Raw genomic sequence first — 20,612 nt, forward strand, 5'->3', positions numbered from 1 at the left:
TTACTGGTTGATGAGTTTTTTTTAGTCCTACCAGTTTTTCAGTAAATTTAAAAAATTTTGTAAAAATTACTATTACTTTAAGAACCTGATTCGCGTTGAGAAAATTCCACATAAATATGTGACCAAATCACCTATCCACTCTTATTTCATTTTGTTGAAATCAAGTTGTTTTATTTATTTCTTAACAGCAATATCCTAATTTCAGTTCTTCTGTGATTCCGTAGTATTATATTTTGAAACCGACTTCAAGCAGATAATAAAGGTAATTCAAAATTTACTCACTGTTGTACGTATAATCCACTTTTATTTGTTATATTATCTAATTGCTAATTATAATTTAATTTTAAAACAAAACAATTAGTTATGTGAAAAAGTAGTGAATGAATAAATACACAATCAAAACGTTATTTTATTTTTAATGTAACCAGTAATTTTCTTCTTCTGATCAAGTGCCTTTAATTTATTTTCCATTAGCCATTTTAGTAGCAAACTGTAAAAAAAAAGAAATTCGTTAAAAATATTTATATATACAGTGGTAGATATACTAAATTAAGTCCTTTTTAGTGAAATACTCAAAATAATTTAGGCTAAACACAAGACGATGAAGTTTATTTGGGCACTGCTTTCGGTTATACATCCCTACTTTGTTTCGTAAAGGTGCAACCACGCTTAGGTCCCAATCTTACAATGAATGAATAATAATTAAAAGTAAGGAATGCATAAGAAACAAACTAACGAGAAAAGAAACAACATGCATTTATACCTTCTTTTAAAATTTTGATACTTTAGGTATTCCAAGTGGTGATCAAGATTTCTTGAGACAAAACTTAAATAAAAACAGATACTTCAGCTTATCTGTAGATAAAGATATTTCAATACTACTTTTTGTCATTTACTTACTTGTTAACTGTAGGTGGTGAAACGAAACGTTTTCCAAACCCTCTTGCCGTTTTGAGAGTCTTTCTATCAAATCCAGCATATGACGATCTTAGTTGCATTCTACTATATGCACTTGTTATGATGAGAAATGTAAGGACTATACAACCAATCTGTTGCGATTTCATTCTGAAAAAATATATAAAGTTAATTTGCATACATGCCGTCTTTAACAACAGCCATTGCTAAGATAGCATTAGAAGCATTAGTTGAACTCGTCCATTGTTTGATGTAGAGTGCAGCATTCGGTATTAGTGAAGTCCGTTGGCCCGAAGCTGGAGACTTCTGAAGTGGAGACTTTAGAGTAAGACATACAGGATCGGTGGAAGGTAATTCGGGTGTAGGAAAATAGGGCACAGTGTAGAAAGTTATTTACAAAAGAGCAATAGGGTAGTTATGGTTAAATTAAACTCGAAGCCGGTAGAAACGGTATTAGTGAAGGTCTACATGCCTACATAATCTTACAGTGATGAAAACGTAGAAGCGATTTATGCAGATATAGAAGACGTATTAAGTTTAGTGAAAGGGTAGGAAAACCTAATAGTTGTAGACTTTAACGTAGGAGGCGCTAAACGTGGAGATGCCAGGTGATTTAGTAAGATATCAGTTAGATTACATACTTGTTAAGCAAAGATTTAAAAATCAAGTGAAGGACTCTAGGAGTTGTCCAGGAGCAGATATAGATAGCGATCATAACTTAGTAGTTATGAAGACTAATCATAAATTGAAAATTCCGAAAAAGAGGGAAGGTAGGAGACATCTTGACTTAGAAAAGCTAAAGTGTAACGAAACGCGTGATAGGCTAGGTACAAGGATAGACGAAATACTAAAGACGGTGTGATTAACGAATGACAGGTACATAAAGACAGAATGGGACTGCATTAAAATGTGCCTAAAGTCCGCAGCTACAGATATACTAGGTCATCCCATAAAGAGAGAAGATGTAGCATTAAAAAACTTAAAGAATAATAAGGCGCCAGGTGTAGAAGGGATACAAGGGAAAATTCTAAAACATGCAGGACAAGAGGTTAGAGATCGTATGTTTATGCTAGTCACATTTACGAGACGGGGATTATAAATGGAACGTGGCAGTAAACATAACTATAAAGAGTGGCGCGGATAGGTGCGAGACATTTAGAACAATTAGCTTAACTTCCCATGCGTCAAAAATCATAACTAAAATTGTACAGAGAAGGATCCAAAAAAAGGCGGAAGAACTATTAGTGGAAGATCAATTTGGGTTTGGAAGAAATAGAGGAACGCGGGAGGCCATTCTAGCTTTACGGGTAACAATACAGAAAACGATAAAAAATGAAAGAGGGTGTACATAGGATTTGTAGATTTATAAGAAGCTTTTGACAACGTTAAATGGGACAAGATGTTAAATATACTTAAAAATGTAGGGATGAGCTACAAAGATATAAGAGTGATACTTAGTTTGTATAAAGAGCAACAGGCAGTTATAGAGATGGGGCTGCAACATAGAGAAGTAAATATTAGGAAGGGAGTCAGACAGGGATGCCCACTGTCACCGCTACTTTTTAATCTATACATCGAAGACGCGATCAGCATCATTAAAGACAGTACAACTTTAGAGATAGATATACAGGGGTAAAAGATGAGTTTGCTTAAATTTGCAGATGATATAGCAGTATTAGCGTCTAGCAAGGAGGAGTTAGAGATAGCTTTAAATAAAATGGAAGCGGTATTGACAAAACAGTACTGTATGCAAATAAATAAAAGTAAAACATACTGGTGTGCAAGGGAATGAAAAGTAGGGAAAGGGTGAATATAAAGATAGGAGACGAAAAATTAGAAGAAGTGGCCGATTTTAGGTATCTAGGAAATCAGATAAGTCAGGACGGAAGGAGTAGTAGCGGTGTAAAGCAGAGGATAGCGCAGGGTCGAGTCGCCTTCAATAAAAAGAAGTCACTTCTCGCGAACGGTTAATTTAGAAATTCAAAAAAGTTGTTAAAGGTGTATGTTTGGCGCTGTATGGGTGCGAAACATGGAAAAGTTTAGAAGTGTTCGAAATGTGGTGCTACAGGCGAATAGTGAGTATAAAAAAATTGAAGAGGAATTAAAAAGAGTAAGAGAACAGAGGACTCTATGGAAGTCAATAAGAAATAGACGAGATAGGTTAGTAGTACACCTTCTCAGCCATGAAGGTCTAGTCAGAGACATATTAGAGGCAGAAACGGAAGTTAGGAGGGGTAAACGTAGACCTAGATTAGATGACTGTTCGAAAATTGTTAAGGATATGGGTTGTTCTAGTTTTAGGGAAATACGAAGTTTAGCTCAGGATAGGAAAGAGTGGAGGTGCATGTTCAACCAGTCTTAGGACTGACGACCTTATGATAATGATGATAAATGCAGTTTAAATTAATTTCGAACTATTTTTGTTTGGTTTTTTGGTCATTAGGAGTGATTTGTGAGGATGGGAACGTTGTAATCGATTATAAATTATATTTTAACTAAAAACTAATGTTTATACTACAATTTTTAATGTGATTTTAAACAGGCTCATATAACTTTCGATGAGAAGGGTATGATAAGCTTTTAAAACAATTTTCAGTCCAATCGGTGTTTCTTGAACTGATTCGGAGGTTTGGACATTTTTTTATTGAACGATTCGGACCCCGAAAATAATGCAATTCAAAATTTAAGCAGTTTTTCCATAAACAAAATAAAACTCTTGTAGAAACACTACCTTTTTTATTTATTTATTTATTTATTTATTATTACCATACGGACTTATTGTCCATTTTACACAAAAAAGAAAATGTTATAATGGAAAAATATAATATTGTATAATACANGTAAGTTATAAAAGTATCTTTACATTGAGTTGATTTTTAATATGTTTTTTTTCCAGATTACTTACATTCATGTATCTTTTTTTCTTAGTGTTGAAAATATTCAAATTCAAATGCAATTCGCGCATTTATTACGTCACCATAATCGTACTATCGATATTGATTTATTACTTCGATGTATTATCGATTGTACATAGTATTAACCTTACTTCGGGTGTTTACTTATCATCATATAGATAGTATAGTAGAAGTCAACACAGATACCTCGTGAAATTATATTGATTTATAATTAAGGATTATATATCCAATTTAATAAAGTTAATCTTAGTGTAATTAATTTACGTTTTATTGTTTACCCAGAAGTCTTCCGATAACCTCCATATCTAACACAGTCATTTGTTTGGATGAAATCAATCTATAGATTGTTGACTAATTTACACATTCTCGTTAGAGGATTACTACCGATGTATAGCGTGTTGAAATAATCTGAATAAAAAGTGTCTCTGTTTCGCGAACCTGAGCGGGGAACTCTGAAGTTGAGTTTACTAAAGAGTAACTTACAGTCAGTTGTACCATTGCAGAGTTTGAGTAGAAATTTTACGTCTTGTGATTCGCGAAGAGATTTCAACGTTGGTAAACGTGTTTGAGAGGATATCTCGCTATAGTTATGTTATAAACGGGTCAGGTAAATTCACGCGCGGCGCAAGTATTCTGAAGAACTTGTGTTGAACGGTCTCTAATCGGTTGGAATGACTAGAAGAAAAAGGGGATCAAATTATAGAGGCAAACATAAGAGTCGGTCTCATCAATGCAAGATAAAGTATCCGCAACACCCGTGAAGATTTAAAGTCAATTCAAGTTCTTCTAACAAAGCCCAGGAGCTTCAAGAACTTGTTTGTAATAAAATCTCTGTGATGTTCGAAAGTTAACTTCTCGTCGAAATAAAGCCCAGGTCTTTGATTTTAGTCACTCGCTCGAGTGTCCTACCGTTGAGTGAATAGACACTCTTAATCGGTTTTCTACTCCTTGAGAAAGTGATAGATGTACATTTATCAGGGTTTAAGTACATGTCGTTGTCTGCGCACCATCTATATAAAGAATCTAGGTTGTTTTGTAAAATAGTAATATCTTTAGTTGATTCAATAAGTTTAAAAATCTTTAAGTCATCCGCAAAAAGCAAACATTCAACATCAGATAGGCAATGTATATACAAAATCGTTAATGAAGATCAAGAACAGGATTGCCCCTAAATGAGATCCCTGAGGGACTCCAGAAAGTAGATTGGTTTCTGTTCGACAAATAGCTCTCAAACCACTTCAAAAGGTTGCCAACTATTCCAAATGACTTCAGCTTAGTTAAAAGAATAGCATGATTTACCGTCTCAAAAGCTTTGCTGAAATCGGTATAAATACTATCGACTTGTTTTTTATCAAACGAATCCAAAATAAAACCAACAATCTGAATTTATCGCAGACAATAGATTCAAAAATTTTGGAAATAACATTCATGATAGAGATAGGTCTATAGTTGCTAATGATACATTTGTCACCTTTTTTGAAAATCGGGATAATATAGGCCGATTTCCAATTGTCAGGTAAACGGCCTGCCGTAAGCGATTTGTCGAACAAAATTTTGAAAAAATAAGCAAAACAGTATTTACACTGTTTAATAACCAAAGCGGGGATTCCGTCAGGACCAATTCCCTTGTTAACATTGATATTTGAAATTTTGTCGAAAACGTCAGAACTAGACATCTCGATAAAGTTAAGACATAGCGGCGATTGATCGCTTAACTGAATATCGATACGACTAGAAGGTCTATAAAAGGTCTTAAAATGCTCAGCAAAAGCGTCTACTATTCTGATATGATACCGTCATGTGACATCACATTCGATAACCCTTTATCTACTCTACGTGAGTTTGCATAACTCCAGAAGAACTTTGGATTATCTATCACAGCTTTTTCAGTCTCATCACAATATACCATATAATCTCTGGTCGCTAGGTGTTTACATTTTCTTCTCAAATTAGAGAAGAGTGCGTATTTGCTCGGTCAATAGTTTCATTTATAATCTAAATGCGCTTTTTTCTTCGAAAAGATACAATCTATCAGTTTTCTACTATACCATCTAGGAAACTTACTAGTGTCCGACCGAAACCGAAGCCGAATTTCGGCAACGGTCTCAGTTTCAGCCGAAACCGAAACTTCCTTATAAGGATCATGTTTTGAGAGAAAAATGAAGAAAACATTATAATCAGTCAGTTTTATTTTTTATCTTTAAATCACATAACTCTGCAGTCTTTGACATTTTCACTTATTGATAATCAAATCAAAATCAACATAACAACCCCTCATTTAAAAAAATACTTTAATTGCCCCTTAAAAATACTTAAAATAAGTGAGATGTTTATTTGAGTAAGTACAGTAGACTAGACTCATTTTTCTTTTAAAGATTATTCATGCTTTTTTATGTCTATATCTACTAATCTACTTCGCTTGGATGGAATTTAACGCGCCGAACNTTATATAATATTAAACATAAAATTACTTTTGTTATTGTTACCTAATATCACAATAGGTATAGGAACTTAATATGTAAGTAATAAACAAAACAAAATAAATCACCTTTTCTTAAGAACAAATTAACTTCTTCTAAACTTAATTCGTCATGTTGAATGACACTAAACTTCAACAGAAACAAAAGGTAAACGTCTAAATTATAAACTAATCGTGATCATAATATTGTAAAAGGCGACGACTACTAATAATTTCAAGCAGATACCTGTAATCGTTATTTCTTATTAGTATTCGCGAGAACTCGCGAATGCAGCTTCGGTTTCGGTCGTAGTTTCGGCAGGTTTGCCGCTGAACCGAAACTAAACCGAAACCGAAACCGAACTTTCGGTCGGACACTAAAACTTACTATCGCCTATAGTTTTTCTAGGAACAACAATGTCGAAACACTTATAAATAATTTCATAAAAGATCAAGACGTTGTCATCAATTGTGAGATGCTGGAAGTCGATACCGATCATGTTGTCAAATAATAGCTTCGAAAGGCGCGAAAAATCAGCTGACTTAAAATCATATACATTTTCTCGAAAAGTAAAATTATCATTTGATTTATCATGCTTAATGTGGAGTACAAGTGGTGGGTGATGCGAATCGATTGAAACGAAGTCGTCAGGGGCACGGTCGCATACGAAGTCGGTTAAGTTAGTCAGTATCAGATCCAGCATAACATCATTTTGCGGATATGATTAACTTGGTAAAGGTTCAATAGACAAAATGTATCGGCGAGAAGGTTTGAGATATGCATGTCATGAGCTGAGGTTTTATTGTCGAACGAGGGAAAAGGCGCTTGATCGCCAAACAGAACAAAATCCGCGATAAATAAACAAGATGAACAGTGTGAAAGTACCTTTGATTCAGATGCCGGTTGCGGTAAATACAATGCTCCCACAATGATAGTGGTATTTTTTATCGAGATTTTAACATCATCATAGTTAAGTATAATTAAATTTTTCGACAGTTTTCAGCTTAGATTTTAAACCTCTAACATTTTGGTAGTAAAATCTTAATTTCGATGAGCTACCTAGTTTTTTGGTCTCACTCGAGCGACTGGCGTATCAACAATCATTGGCTCGCCGCTTATATACTTGATTGTTTTTTTGGGACCATTGTTCGCTTTGGCTTTTTTGTTAAGGGTCACTAACTGAGCGCGAAGTACTTCTAGATTTTTTCTTTGCATTAAGGTAAGGTCAGTATACATTCTAACAGGATCCTCGCATTTGCATTCGTTTTTGAAAATATTAATGGCAAGATTTTTGTCTTTAATAGTGACTTTGACTGGCCTGGCTTTACTTGCTTTCAACTCACCAAAACGGAAGTGATATACAATATCGTTCTCAGATACGTCAAAGGGACTCAAGCACGATAAGATTGAGGCGCGATCATTTTTTTTATTGGATGCATCCGAGCCTTATGTTGGTTCTTCGATATTAGTCAAAATCAAGTTTTTCTTTCGAAAGTTCCTCTCATTTAGTTCCCGAAAAATGTTTGTTGAGTTAATAGCAAGTGTTCCCTGGGACTAGAGCTGGTTTTTCGAGGCTTCATTTAATTTCTCAAATTGGGCATCTAATTTAGTAATTTTACTCAAAATGAAATAAAAGTATCAGGAATTAATTCAAAATTTCTCGAAACCATAGGTAGTCTAATAATTGATTTTCGAAGGAGCACAGTTAAGTTTCATGTAGCATATAGTGACATTTATTTTGATGGCATTTTAGATACAGGATGTACTATTAATTTGCAATCCAATCAAATTGAATTTCATGGTAACTATACACTAATTGCTCTATAAATAAAAAAGAAGTTAAATTAATAGATACTGTAATTATTCCACCGCGTTGCGAAAAATTTGTTGGAATAAAGACTAATTACAAACCTTTGACAGAAGTCATGCTTAGTTGATTGATTGGTATAAGTCTTATTAATCCATCTAATAAGAAGCAAGTAGTCTAAATCAATAAAGTAATATTTCAAAAATTCTGGACAAATTAGCACAAATTGCTACGTTTCAAAATTATCGTAGTAACAGTAGCATAAGTAACTTAGATGCGAATCTTCCCATAAACCATTTAAATGAAGAAGAGAGAAATTCCCTATTCGATATGTGTCACCATTTCACTGATATATTTGATCTCGAAGGAGATGAACTCACTTTTACATCTATTATTAAACATGAGATAAAAGTCGGACATGAAAATCCGGTAACTTCGAAAACCTACAGATACCCGCAATGTCATAAAGACGAAGTAAATTCCCAAATTCAGAAACCTTTAAAGCAATAAAATATTAAACCAAGTGATTCACCTTATTCTAGTCCAATTTGGATAGTGGCTAAAAAAGACAGATGCCTTTGCAAAAGAAAATGGCGCATAGTAATTGACTATTGAAATTTGAGCAAAATTACTATTCTGGATAAGTTTCCCATTCCAAAAATAAACGAATTTTTTGACAGTTTAGGAGACGCACAATATTTCTCTACTCTAGATCTTGCAAGTGATACTTATGGTACAATCTAACCTAACCTAACTTACGTAGGTAGTAAACGATTATAAAAATCCTAGAGAATTATTAGAAAACGTTTTAATCATTTTAACTTTGACATCTTCTAATGATCTGCTGCGATTTACCGTATCAAAAAAAGAAAACGGCACTTTAATTAAAGTTAATAACTATCCTAGAAACAAACTAGATTTTTCTCAGAATCAGGAAATACAAATTAATAACACCTCTAAAAATGCAGATAACCCTGAAAATAAACAAAAGATCGTTTCCTTTCATCACGAACCGCCATGACTTTTAATAAAATTCACGAGTATTTCGATTGGTCAGGAGTCAAATATGATGCGACAAATTATATTAACAATTGTGAAACGTATCAAAGAAATAAAACAGTGAAAGATCGTACGAAAGTCCAATGACCATAACAGAAAAGCCAACATATCCGTTTGAACATACACATACATATGGGTACAGTTGAAAACCGAGCGGCATGGCCTAGAGGTCTAGACTCTAGACCATTGCTTAGCATTCGGGAGGACGCCGGTTCGATTCCGGGTCCGTCTGCCTTGATCCAAGTTTTTCTGTGGTTTCCTTAGATCACTTAGGCAAATACTGAGGCAGTAATATTCCACAGATAATATTTCACTCTCTTCTGTCTTCATTTCGTCCGTCTCATCTTTCTCACCTGAACCACCACCCAACCATTCCCACGATTCCTGAAAGCAGGCTGAAGAGGGCCTTCCGCCCTACCTTCCGGCGTAGTCCGGAGGGACTGCCCGCCCACCAGCATTACTGGCTGGTGGGAATGAAACACCCAAAAGTTTTAAGTTTTTTTTACAGTTGAAATTTATGTTTAAAAAGACAAAAGGGAACAGCTTTAGTAATCCAGGATTAATTGACTAAACTTATTCAATGTTACTTATTAAGTGACAAATAAGCTCAAGAGGTATCAAATCATCTTCTTAAATCCATAGACTTCATTGTGATTAATAAGGCGAACTCCTTCTAAAAACTTCTATCAAAATTAGAAAAAGAACTATTTATAAAGCACATGTACACCATTTCATATTACGCTAAAAGCAACGACGATATAGAAAGGGTTATTTACACCTAAAAATATACAATTATCATAATTAACACAAATCAACTTAATAATAATTATGAAGCATTACTAGGGGAAGGTGGTCTGAGACGGCATACTGTCTGAGATGGCATAGCAGCAATATTTTCGCCGTTTGTAGTCCGGTGGCGACCCTATACACACAGATACATCGCCGATAGAAACTCGTTCCGACCGGCCGCATCGACAGTGCGTGCGGACGATCGAAGCGGAGCGCACGTCGGTTTTTGTAAAACAACCTCTCTCAAAATCTTGTTTTTAGTGAAGAAAAAGTCAGATTCCTGCTGTTGTACGAAAGCTAACAGGTAGGTAACTGCCAATATTGTTTTTAGATCTGAGTGTGACAAATATGTAGCTTGAAATATTAGACTAACTTGAAGAATGAAAGAGTTGCCACTTGTTTTCTAAATTAAGTACCTGTCAGATGAGACGGCATAGGGTATATGCCATCTCACCCAGTATGTATGCCATCTCATGTTTGCACCTTCAGACGTCACTGACCAGACCTCCCAGTCTCAAGCCGAAGCTGAGGCAGAACCTTCTGCACCTGTGAGCTCTCAGATAAACGATGAAAACGAGGCTGGGCTTTCAGTACCTGTAAGCTTTGAGACAAATGATCCAAACGAACCAGGGCCTGCACCGTCGAAAAGTTCTCAGACAAGTGACCCAAATGAAGCAGGGCCTTCAACGCCGGAGAGTTCTCATACAAGAGACCAAGCCGAAGCAAGGCCTTCAGCGCCTCAGAGCTCTCAGACAAATAACCAAACCGAAGCAAGGCCTTCAGCGCCTGAGGGCTCTCAGACAAATGAACAGACTGATGCAGGGCCTTCAGTACCAGTGAGCTCGCAGACAAATGTCCAGACCGATGGAGAACCTTCAGATCCAAAGAGCTCCCAATCTAACAATCGAACTGAAGCAACTTTAACGATTGCAGATATATCTCCATTGCCCAAATGTTCGCAAACGAAAAGATTTGTGAACCGTAAGAAAGGCAAATTCGGAATACTGAATTCATCTCCAGGTATAACACAACTAAAAGCTATTGTAGCTGAAAAAAACGCAGAAGCTTCAAGAAAGTCTGCTCGTAAAACTAAAAAAAGAATCGTGTTGGCAGAATCAGGTGACGAGGAAGAACCATTCGCCTCGGACGATGAAGATCCATCCTGCATTTATTGCATGGAGCCTTGGAGCCATTCCCGACCCAAAGAATGCTGGCTTCGATGTCAAATCTGTCGTCGATGGTGCCACGCAGAGTGCATTGGATTACCAAAAACGTCAAAACCTGTCATTTGTGATATTTGCAAGTAAAACGGTGATTTGGATGAGTACTGTTAATTGTATGCCATCTTACCCATAGGGGTTGGGTGAGATGGATTTTCAAGACTTTTTTAAAAATGATTGTTTTCCAAAGAAATAGTAATTTGTGTTCATTTTGTTCAATTATTCTAAGAAGATAATAAACGTTTATTTTACATAGATGGGCTATTTATTTCAATTAAGTTACAAGATTCCTAAAAATTCATTTTTTCGAAATCTATGCCATCTCAGACCACCTTCCCCTATTTCTTATAACTTTTCAGTAAATGACAGTATTTAATTGATCCCATATGAAATATTGTACGGCATTAATTCGAGAAGTGTAAATGATCCCCAAGATTCACACTTGAATGAAAAAACGTCACCATCCTACCTGGTAAAGACAACAGGCACTGTTAGCAGATTACATGAATTCATCATCATCATCATCATCATCATCATAAGGTCGTCACATACTAATCAAGCTCAGCAAAAGAAAAGTGTTAAAGAAACACGATTCGAAAATTAGGAACCCCTTACCTCGGTATTAAATAGGCGATAAAATATTTCTAAAAAATTCTCAATAAATAGGCAGGGTAATTGCAAATGGTTAGGTCCATTTCAGATAATAGAAATTGTTAACGAAAAAACTTTCAAAATTAATAAAAAACCGAAAAAAAAATTACTGTTGTTACAATCGAACAGATTAAATTATATAACTATGTTTGTATTGATTCAGATGCGTAGTGGTAGACATAAGTACAGATGAATTGTCTTATACATAAATATATTTCCACTCTAAGGGAAATCACATTGTATCTGACACTCCATACACTATTTTAGTTTACAAAACAAAACAAGTCCATTATTTTCGAATTTTTAAAAACAATTAAACAATTTTATACTCGCATTCAAAATTTAGAATTCAAATTAATAAGATACACGTCAAATTTAATCATGTTACCACTTTAGGGGTCTCAGTAATGAAATTAGAAAACGATTTAGAGAGAACTAGATTCTTATTACTTGAAAGGAAAGTCAGAAGAGGTTGATTTAATATTTTTTGAAAAGGCTTACACGCATTATTTGGTAGGTACGTTAGATGAAGACGATGAGGATAAATATAATAAACTTCAACTTCAAAATTCAAATAAAAATACATTAAAAATCTCAAAAGAAGAACTAAACCTTGAATAAGGTACTTAAATATCAATGAAAAGACACTCCAGCAAAATTTGTTAGTTATCGATCAGTTATTAAAAATGATACAAATAAAATTAATGAAAATCATCTAGCACTTCATATGCTAAACACAGTGACTGTTCTTTTTGAAATCACTAATTTAGTCCAAAAGGAAGTTTCTAATATTTTAGAGTAATTATCTTCAAATTAAAAGCTGTATTTAAAATTTATAAATATTATTTGATAATCAAACCCAGAATCTATTTACTAAATTAAGGATTATTGATTAAATTAGATATTCCTAATTGTGCCAACCTTTTCCTTATCGGATACCTACTCAAAACTCCTTATTTCACATTCTTTTGCCACCAACGTCATCACTTGCTTTCTGTCCGTAAATTATTTGTTGTAAATTGAAGATTGAAGGTATCTGGATATCAGAAGGAGTTGAACCACAAGAACTATTTCACAACAAAGTCTGCATTCCTCAATTATTAACATCAAAAACGTTTCCCGATACATGTGAAATCTACACCACCTTGCAAGCGAAGAACTGATTAAAAAAATCGACCGAAACATTTGACTAGCAGCTTCCACAAGTACACTCGACCTCACTTATAAATGTTAAAATTTACCAATCAACAAAGTTGAAATTATACCAATAATCACCATTACAATCCACCAGAAATATACGTGTTACTTTTATAATAATAACCAAGGGCATCTGAGATAACAACAAGACAATTAATTTTAACACCGAACTCCTTGTTATCTCATCAGACTGCTGCCTGGAAGAAAAATATAAAAACAAATCAGCAAATCTTCAGCCCTTCAATTTAAACTACTTAAATAAAGAGAGCTTAAACCTGGCCACAGCAAAACCCATCGATATTAAGAACAAAATTGATATTGAAAGAAAGAATTTTTAAAAATATATGGGAATTATTGGTTAACCATTTTGGATGTAATGTTTAGTTTATTGTTGTTGCCCAGGATGCTTCAAATTCTGTAGACCAAATCCGATATGTCATCCAGGTCATTGTTCACGAATTGTCTATTACAACACGGTCCGGTATCAGACGTCAACTTCCAACCGAATCAGCTATAGAAGAGAGGTTGCACTCTGAACTTCACTGGTCACTACATCTAGAAGACAGTACAATACTCCAACACCCATGGAAAATTAATTACAAGATTAAACTTTCCATCTTAAATGGGAGGTGTTACATGTTAAATACGACGACTCTTTTCAAAGACACTGTTTCTCATGCTTTCAGCTAGCCATATTTTAATTTAGAAATGCTTAATTGATAAGTTATTAATATTGTATTCTTTTATTAAAATTTAATTCGCTTCAGACTAGTCCTTATAATCATTATCTTGCAACTTCTAAACGAAAGTTATATTTAAAAACTCTTTTGTTGAAACTTTTATCGTATCATATGTCTCTTACTAGTGTAACTAATCTACCAAAAGGAAAGAACAAAATATCCAAAGTTACTTAAAAATGCAGTCTTACAGATGAACTTCATTGTTTATTTACTTGCGGTAAGAGGAAATTGACTTCATTTTAATTAAGAATGCTTAACATTGAAACCCTAGGGCACCGCACAAACAGGAAAGCTTACTCTTAGTAACAAAAAGTATTTATGAGAGGGATATACTCTACTCTTGATAATTAGGATTTTTAGTGTCTTTAAAATTGTATAATTCTTCACATTCTTGTATAGTAAAATTACAGCGTGCGTGCGTGTGTGTGTGTATGTGGGTGGGTACAGGTGGGTACGGGTGCATGCGTGGGTGGGGGTGTGTGTCTGTTGTCATCTTGTAGAGTTATTGGACCCAATCGTTTCTTGTGACGGTCAATACTTTTAAATATGTTATAATTATTTTTCAAGCACTATAAAACTGGGGAGTTGACCGTGAATGGCACTCAGTCATTTATTAAATAAATGTACTTACTTTATTTTTGATTTTCCAAACAACATATTAAATTATTAGAGTTTATTAATTTTAAACAAATATTGATTTAAGCGAATAAACCGTTTCTTACGAACAACCACGGTTTAAGTAAATCTCTTCGTAGTTAATCATTGCCATTATTATCTCTTACACAATACTTTTTGTTTCTTTTTAATGAAAGGTAGGTAATTAATAGTCTTTAGACAAAAGATATTTTCATATTTTTGAATACATAGTGTTAAAATGATCTTTTAATATTTTTAAAAAAATTGAGTTTTTAAGCAGTGCCACGACGTCATGAAACAAAATATTGTTCTCCATGTTAAAGAATGTGTATAGAAATGCCGGTATTTAATAATAACAAAATGAATAGCAAAGTAATTTTTAACTTAAATGCGTAGTTACATTTTAGTTAATGGTAGTTTTCCCTTTGTTAAACCTTTGCCAGTATGCATATCTCTTACAAACTATTATTATTATTATTTATTGTAATTAATATAATAAAAAAAACAAAATATCCAAAGTTACTTGTTGATTATACATACCTATCATATATTCAATAAAATTACTGAGAGTACAAGACATATATTCTGCAACCTTAACAGTCGTCCAAGTGAACTTTTATTCATATGTTCTACAAACTATTTTAATATTGTGGACTAAACCTTTTTTAAAATTAATATTTACATTTTATATTACAGATCAAACTATTAAACTTGTACGTATACTTGAATTTCTCAGTTTGAATTTTCCATCGTTAAAAGTACCAAATAAAACATTTTTCTGTACGGTAATAATGCAATAACTAATAAGTTTATTATTTTCTTTGTAGACTACTTTAAAACTAATGAATAAATGCTATTACAATTTAATTAAAATACGTAAATTTAAATTAAATTTATATTTTATTATTACCTTGTTTCAATATCTAATGAGAACGTAGTACAAAACACTGCCTGAATGTAACTGAGAATCCTTTGTGGGCTATAGCCTTTAACAAGTAGAAAAAGGACCTGCGCCCTTAGATGTTGTGACACTTTTAATCAAATAAATAAACTTGCATCCAATCGAAAACAACCCTTTATGGAAAAAATAAATTTAATTTAGATTCAGGCACACAACACACACTCCTGTTAATATATACCAATAGACATATTTTTTGCTTTTAGCAAAATTAATGTAATTAAATAGATTTCTTTTAGGAGATTTGTAGCATTCAGGTAACAAGCAACAAATCCGCAACAGAATAACAAATTAGTTTATCGTTGGAAGAAACATGCTAGTATTTTGGCATCATGTTTTCAGTAAGCACGACACTCTCGTACGTTTCTCTGTTAGGTATTTACGAATGTGAAACACCAAACGAGTATATAAACTGTTTTTATAGTTTCCTTTTGGTTTTTGCTTTAAAATTTTGTTTTTCCATAATAAAATCAAACGGAATACAAGAACGGGCTCAGTTGACGACTGGGACCCCCCTTTAATTAAAAGCCCTTCAAAGAATTTATAAATATCTCTTTTTTAATGCTAAAATAACGCGCAACTCATGACTCAAGAGCGCCGAGATCCTATATTTTAGGTTTTATTGCCTTAAAACGTCCACTCAGGAAGAAGACTTGTGAGATGAAATGGTCCGGGACGTTCTTCTTGTTATAAACAACCTAATAAACAAATCTATCTCAAGCTAGTTGTGAACTGAATGTAAGGAGGTTTCGCGACGGATCAAAGATGAAGTTGCCAAATTATAAAAAAGTCTGATAAAGCAAAAGGTTATGTACCTACTCTCTTAATCAAATCCAAAGAACACAAAAACAAAACCAACACCAAGCAAGTAGTAATAAATAAACTAGAAAATGAAGTAGTGGTCCCAATAAAAAAAATAGTGATGATAGAAACTGAGCGAAGTACAGAGATGTTTTGAAGACTGAAAAAAATTAATTGAAAAAAATTGGTGAAGATTACGAAATAATACAAGAAGAAATAGGTACAAATCCTACGACTGAAAATTATTGGCATTCAAAGCAATATGTCACAGGAGCAATTAGAATCTCATATCAAAAATGCGATTATAGAAGTCACAGCAGATACTTACGCTTTCATAAAATGCCTTGGAAACACAATATACATTGATTACAAAGGTCTGCGAAATTTTTTTTTTTGAAAAGTTTTTTCTTAAATTGTTAATGTTTGTCGTAATTGTCTTAAAAATAACAGAAAACGATATTCATATGGTGTATACCACGTCACATTAACCCATAAATGTTCAGAGAACACATTTCTATTTGAACCCTTGCCACGTAATGAGTGCGACGAAAAAATATTCGATAACCAGTGTTTCTATGTTGTTAACGATGCTCTTTTCGATGGTGTTGGTTAAAAATATCTTCGACAATATTAAAGCATGGAAAGATCGAAAATAAACAAAAAAAACGTGATTTTTGAATTGACTTATTTCTTAAAAAGTATTTTTTTTGTCCTTACGATTTTTTTATGTGCTTAAAACCTATGTAGATCATGACCTCGATATCCAAACATGAAATAATCACCGTTCGTCAAGTCGAAATGCCTTTACAAACTGTTTGATCAAACCGAGTTTAAAGTAAAGTGGTGGAAGCAATACTTTTTCGGGATCTTTCAAACTCGTATTAATTGACATTTTTCACTCCGCCTTCCAATTGCATTCTAATTTAGGCATAGAAATACCGAATAATAATGATTTTGATTTACCATAAGTCCACTGTCTTAACACTTCAACACATAGCCGGCATATTTTACCGTAACCCAGTGTTTATCTTAGTGACACAACTTCATTTTGAAGTAAGCTTAATAAGCATTTTTTACAAAGTCTGTTATATTCAATATTTGCTTAACTATTATATATTTTCTGCAAATGTAAAAAAATACATTAGAATTGTTTTTACAGAAGCCATAGTTAAAGATAAGCGAAACACAATCATTTATTACACGTTAATATTATATCTCTCTCAATAATGGCGCGCTCTAAACTATTTTTTTTTTCAGGCGGTGTAAACGACTATAGTTACTTTCTGACTACCTAAAATAAAGTAAAAGTCAATATACTGCTTAGTTAGAGGCTATAAAAAAAATATAAACTATAAAATGAATTTAGTGAAAAAACGCCGATTTAAACAGCTATATTTATATACATATATTAATCTATATACAAAGAAAGTGTGACGTGATACGTTAAAACAAAGTTTATATTTGCAAAATATAGACCAACATTTGCATGCTTAAGATAAATTTATACAAAAAAACTTTTTTATCGCAGACCTGTGTTATCAGTGTTTGACGACTTGAATATTATGCCTTGAACAACTATGGCAGAATAGGTCATTGTACTACAAAATGCAAAAACGAGACTGCCTGTCTAAGATGCAGTGGGAAACATTCAACAAAACAGTGTAAATACATCCAATTAAATGTGTAAATTGTTCTTATAGTAACAATAAATTTGACAGAAAAGTAAATACTAATCATTTTGCAACTGATACAAAAAACTGCGTGTACCTAAAGTATCATATACATAAGCAAATAAAAAATACTTATTATGCTATAGGTACAATGATTTTTAGGATACAATTATGATAATCATTAGAAGAACAATAATGAACAATAACGATTTAGATTATTTGGATTTTGAAAAGAAACAAATTCAAATTACCGACATGGTTTCACTAAATAACTTCGTTGACTGTAATGACTTGGCCCTTATGCATATAAGAGGCATGCAGACAAATTTTAAATTATTAGAAGTATTTCATAAAAGATTAATCTCTACATCTGATATCATGTATATTCAGAAATATGACAGCTTTCCCTCTCTGAGGATTACAATCTATCTAATTACAATATTTATTATAATCATAGCAAATCAACAGAGCTGATGGAGTTATTTTGTATGTTAACAAACACCTGAATGTAACAACAACAATAGAGGAAATAGATAACTTCAAACTTTTATGTACTAAAATTACACTTAAAGACAACAAAAATATAAAAATATCAGGAATGCTAACGAAAACATTAAGAACCATATAATAGCGGGAGACTATAACATTAATGTAATGGATGAAAATAAAATAACAGGCGAGTTCTTAGGAAATTTTCTCGAGTATCACTATTTACCCTATTTTCACGGAATTACGAGACCTTCAAATATTGAAAATCTGGATAAAAAAATATGCATAGACAATATATCCATTAAATCCAACTTCACTAACTTACACCCCGCTAAATTTATGGCTGCTTTTGCTGATTATATGCCGATATTTCTAAAAATAAATGTCGACAAACCACAAGTTGATAAAGACGCAATTTTGTCTTGTATAAATTATAACAGTCTTGCTCAAGAATGTAGTAACTTAGACTGGAGTCATACACTGATGTGAGACAACAACAAAGGCTATAATCTCAGTTTTAATATCTACTATACAAGCAACAGTATCAAAGTCAACTTTAACCAAAAAAATTGATAATTAGATGAAGAAGAGGAAAAAATGGATAACAAATGGAATTGCCAAATCTTGTATAAATAAAGAAAAATTATATCTACGCTTAAAAAAAGAAGAAAATTAAGAATTTAAAGAAAATTATAAAGCATATGTAAAACAACTCAACAAAACAACTGCCCATGCAAAGTATCTATATGAAAAACTAGAATTTCAAAACACACGTTACAACAATAAAGATCTGTGGCAACTAGTAAAGAATAAAATAAATAAAACAAATATCAAGAACAACAAAAATGTCACTTATCTGCAAAATAATGGAAATAATAGTTCACTTCAATCCCTGAAGAAGGTAACCTTCTTACCGAAAAATGCTTCGGACAACTACAGTGTGGTGTTTTGGCATTAGGGTTTTGAGCTATTTTGTTTGTTTTTAATGGAAATAAAATTGAAAACGCTGAAGGCATAGCAAACTTGTTTAACAGATTTTTCAGTGAAGTAGGACTAAACATAGTCAAGAATATTGCTAAGCCCTCTAATAAACCATAAAAAAAAAAAACTACAACCATATTTATGCACCCTATTAATACCCGTGAAATAATAGAAATTGTGCAGTTAATGAAACCAACAGCAGAAGGCGTGGATGTAATAAGTATCTCAATTGTGAAGACCATAATCCATTTTATTAGCTACCCTCTAGAACAAATTTTTAACATGTGTTCTTAAAAAGCTTTATGGCTTACGGTTTTCTCCCTTAAAAAAAGCGGAATTCGTTACTATCTTCAAAATTGGCAACAAACATCTCAAGCGAAGTCGATATTTTTGGATATAATGGCAGAATAATTTCGTGGAATAATAGAACGAGCAATAAATAATTTATGCAATTTTTAACTCTTTAACAAATGTACACTTACACTAACACCGAAAAATACTTAAAAGATAAATGATAAACTACAACGAATGAATACTACTGATGAACTGAGAAGCTAATTAGATTGATTGAACAGAATTGACTAGAATGTTTAATGATCTGATATTTTTTTTTTATTTAGATTATTCTCGAGGAAGGGAAATCTTCAAAAGACACCCTCTGAAGGGAGGTAGCGTCGGATTTTTACCGACTCAAACCGCTCCTCGAGTGGGGAGATAAACCCTGAGGGTTACTCATCCCCGGGAATAAAATAAAAGGTTGGGATTTGGGAGAGGGTTGAAAAGGAATGGTTAAGCGTGGGGGAATTGGGGGGGGGGGCGTCGGAATAGGCGGTCCACCTACGAAGTGATGGGTGGACACTCGCGCTAAAAAGCGAAGCTAGGAGGAGCGAAAGGGAGTGGTTCATTGTAGAAGGTGACAGGGTCTTCAAAAACGGTCGTTTGGCTTCGGGGCGAAGTTGGAGAGTGTCGAGACAGTAGAGTTTGCGTGGTCTGGCACTGAGGCCCGGAGATTTGCTGCGAATGAGATTGTAGCCTCAGGGAGGGAAGGTAAACCTGTTTCTTTCAGAATTTGGGTGTTTCTGACGAACCAAGGATAGTTTAGTGTGGAACGAAGGATTCGCATGTAGGTGGGGGTGAAGGAGGTTTTCGAGACCTACGAGAGAAGAAAAATGCTTCCAATTTGGTTTCGTTAATAGAAAGTTTCCTTTTTCGGTACCAGTTTAGGAGCAGGAGGAGAAACTTATTAATTTTCCTTGTGCATTGGAGAATGTTTTTGGAAGAGTTTAAGAGGGCAATGTCGTCCGCGTAGAGAGCTGTCAAAATTG

The 20,612-nt window shown here is 33.5% G+C and overlaps 1 protein-coding gene across 3 annotated transcripts; it reads right to left on the reverse strand.

Annotated features, from left to right (window-relative positions):
- Positions 1-372: 372 nt before the first annotated feature.
- Positions 373-15,794, reverse strand: LOC108737523. Of its 3 annotated transcripts, XM_018470397.1 has the most exons (4): positions 12,759-13,187; positions 901-1,065; positions 764-826; positions 373-490 (listed from the first exon to the last, which is right to left on the reverse strand). In XM_018470397.1, the coding sequence occupies exons 1-4, from the start codon at positions 12,797-12,799 to the stop codon at positions 397-399; spliced, it is 363 nt and encodes a 120-aa protein (XP_018325899.1). In that variant the 5' UTR covers positions 12,800-13,187; the 3' UTR covers positions 373-396. The 3 variants fall into 3 exon arrangements, 2 of the variants coding, with proteins under 2 accessions (XP_018325899.1, XP_018325900.1); XR_003231322.1 differs by lacking the exons at positions 764-826; positions 12,759-13,187 and adding an exon at positions 15,299-15,794; XM_018470398.1 differs by lacking the exon at positions 764-826.
- Between the last annotated feature and the right edge of the window lie 4,818 nt (positions 15,795-20,612).

The sequence above is a fragment of the Agrilus planipennis genome, unplaced genomic scaffold, assembly GCF_000699045.2.
Source record: "Agrilus planipennis isolate EAB-ADULT unplaced genomic scaffold, Apla_2.0 scaffold139, whole genome shotgun sequence".
Classification (NCBI taxonomy): Eukaryota; Metazoa; Arthropoda; class Insecta; order Coleoptera; family Buprestidae; genus Agrilus; species Agrilus planipennis.

Bases quoted from the DNA above. Each gene is read 5' to 3' on its own strand.
- LOC108737523 (XM_018470397.1), bottom strand. From the start codon at position 12,799: ATGACGTTGGTGGCAAAAGAATGTGAAATAAGGAGTTTTGA. The intron at 1,066-12,758 runs GTAGGTATCCGA...ATATTTTTTCAG, and splicing joins TGTGAAATAAGGAGTTTTGA to AATGAAATCGCAACAGATTG. The intron at 827-900 runs GTAAGTAAATGA...TTTTTATTTAAG, and splicing joins TCACCACCTACAGTTAACAA to TTTTGTCTCAAGAAATCTTG.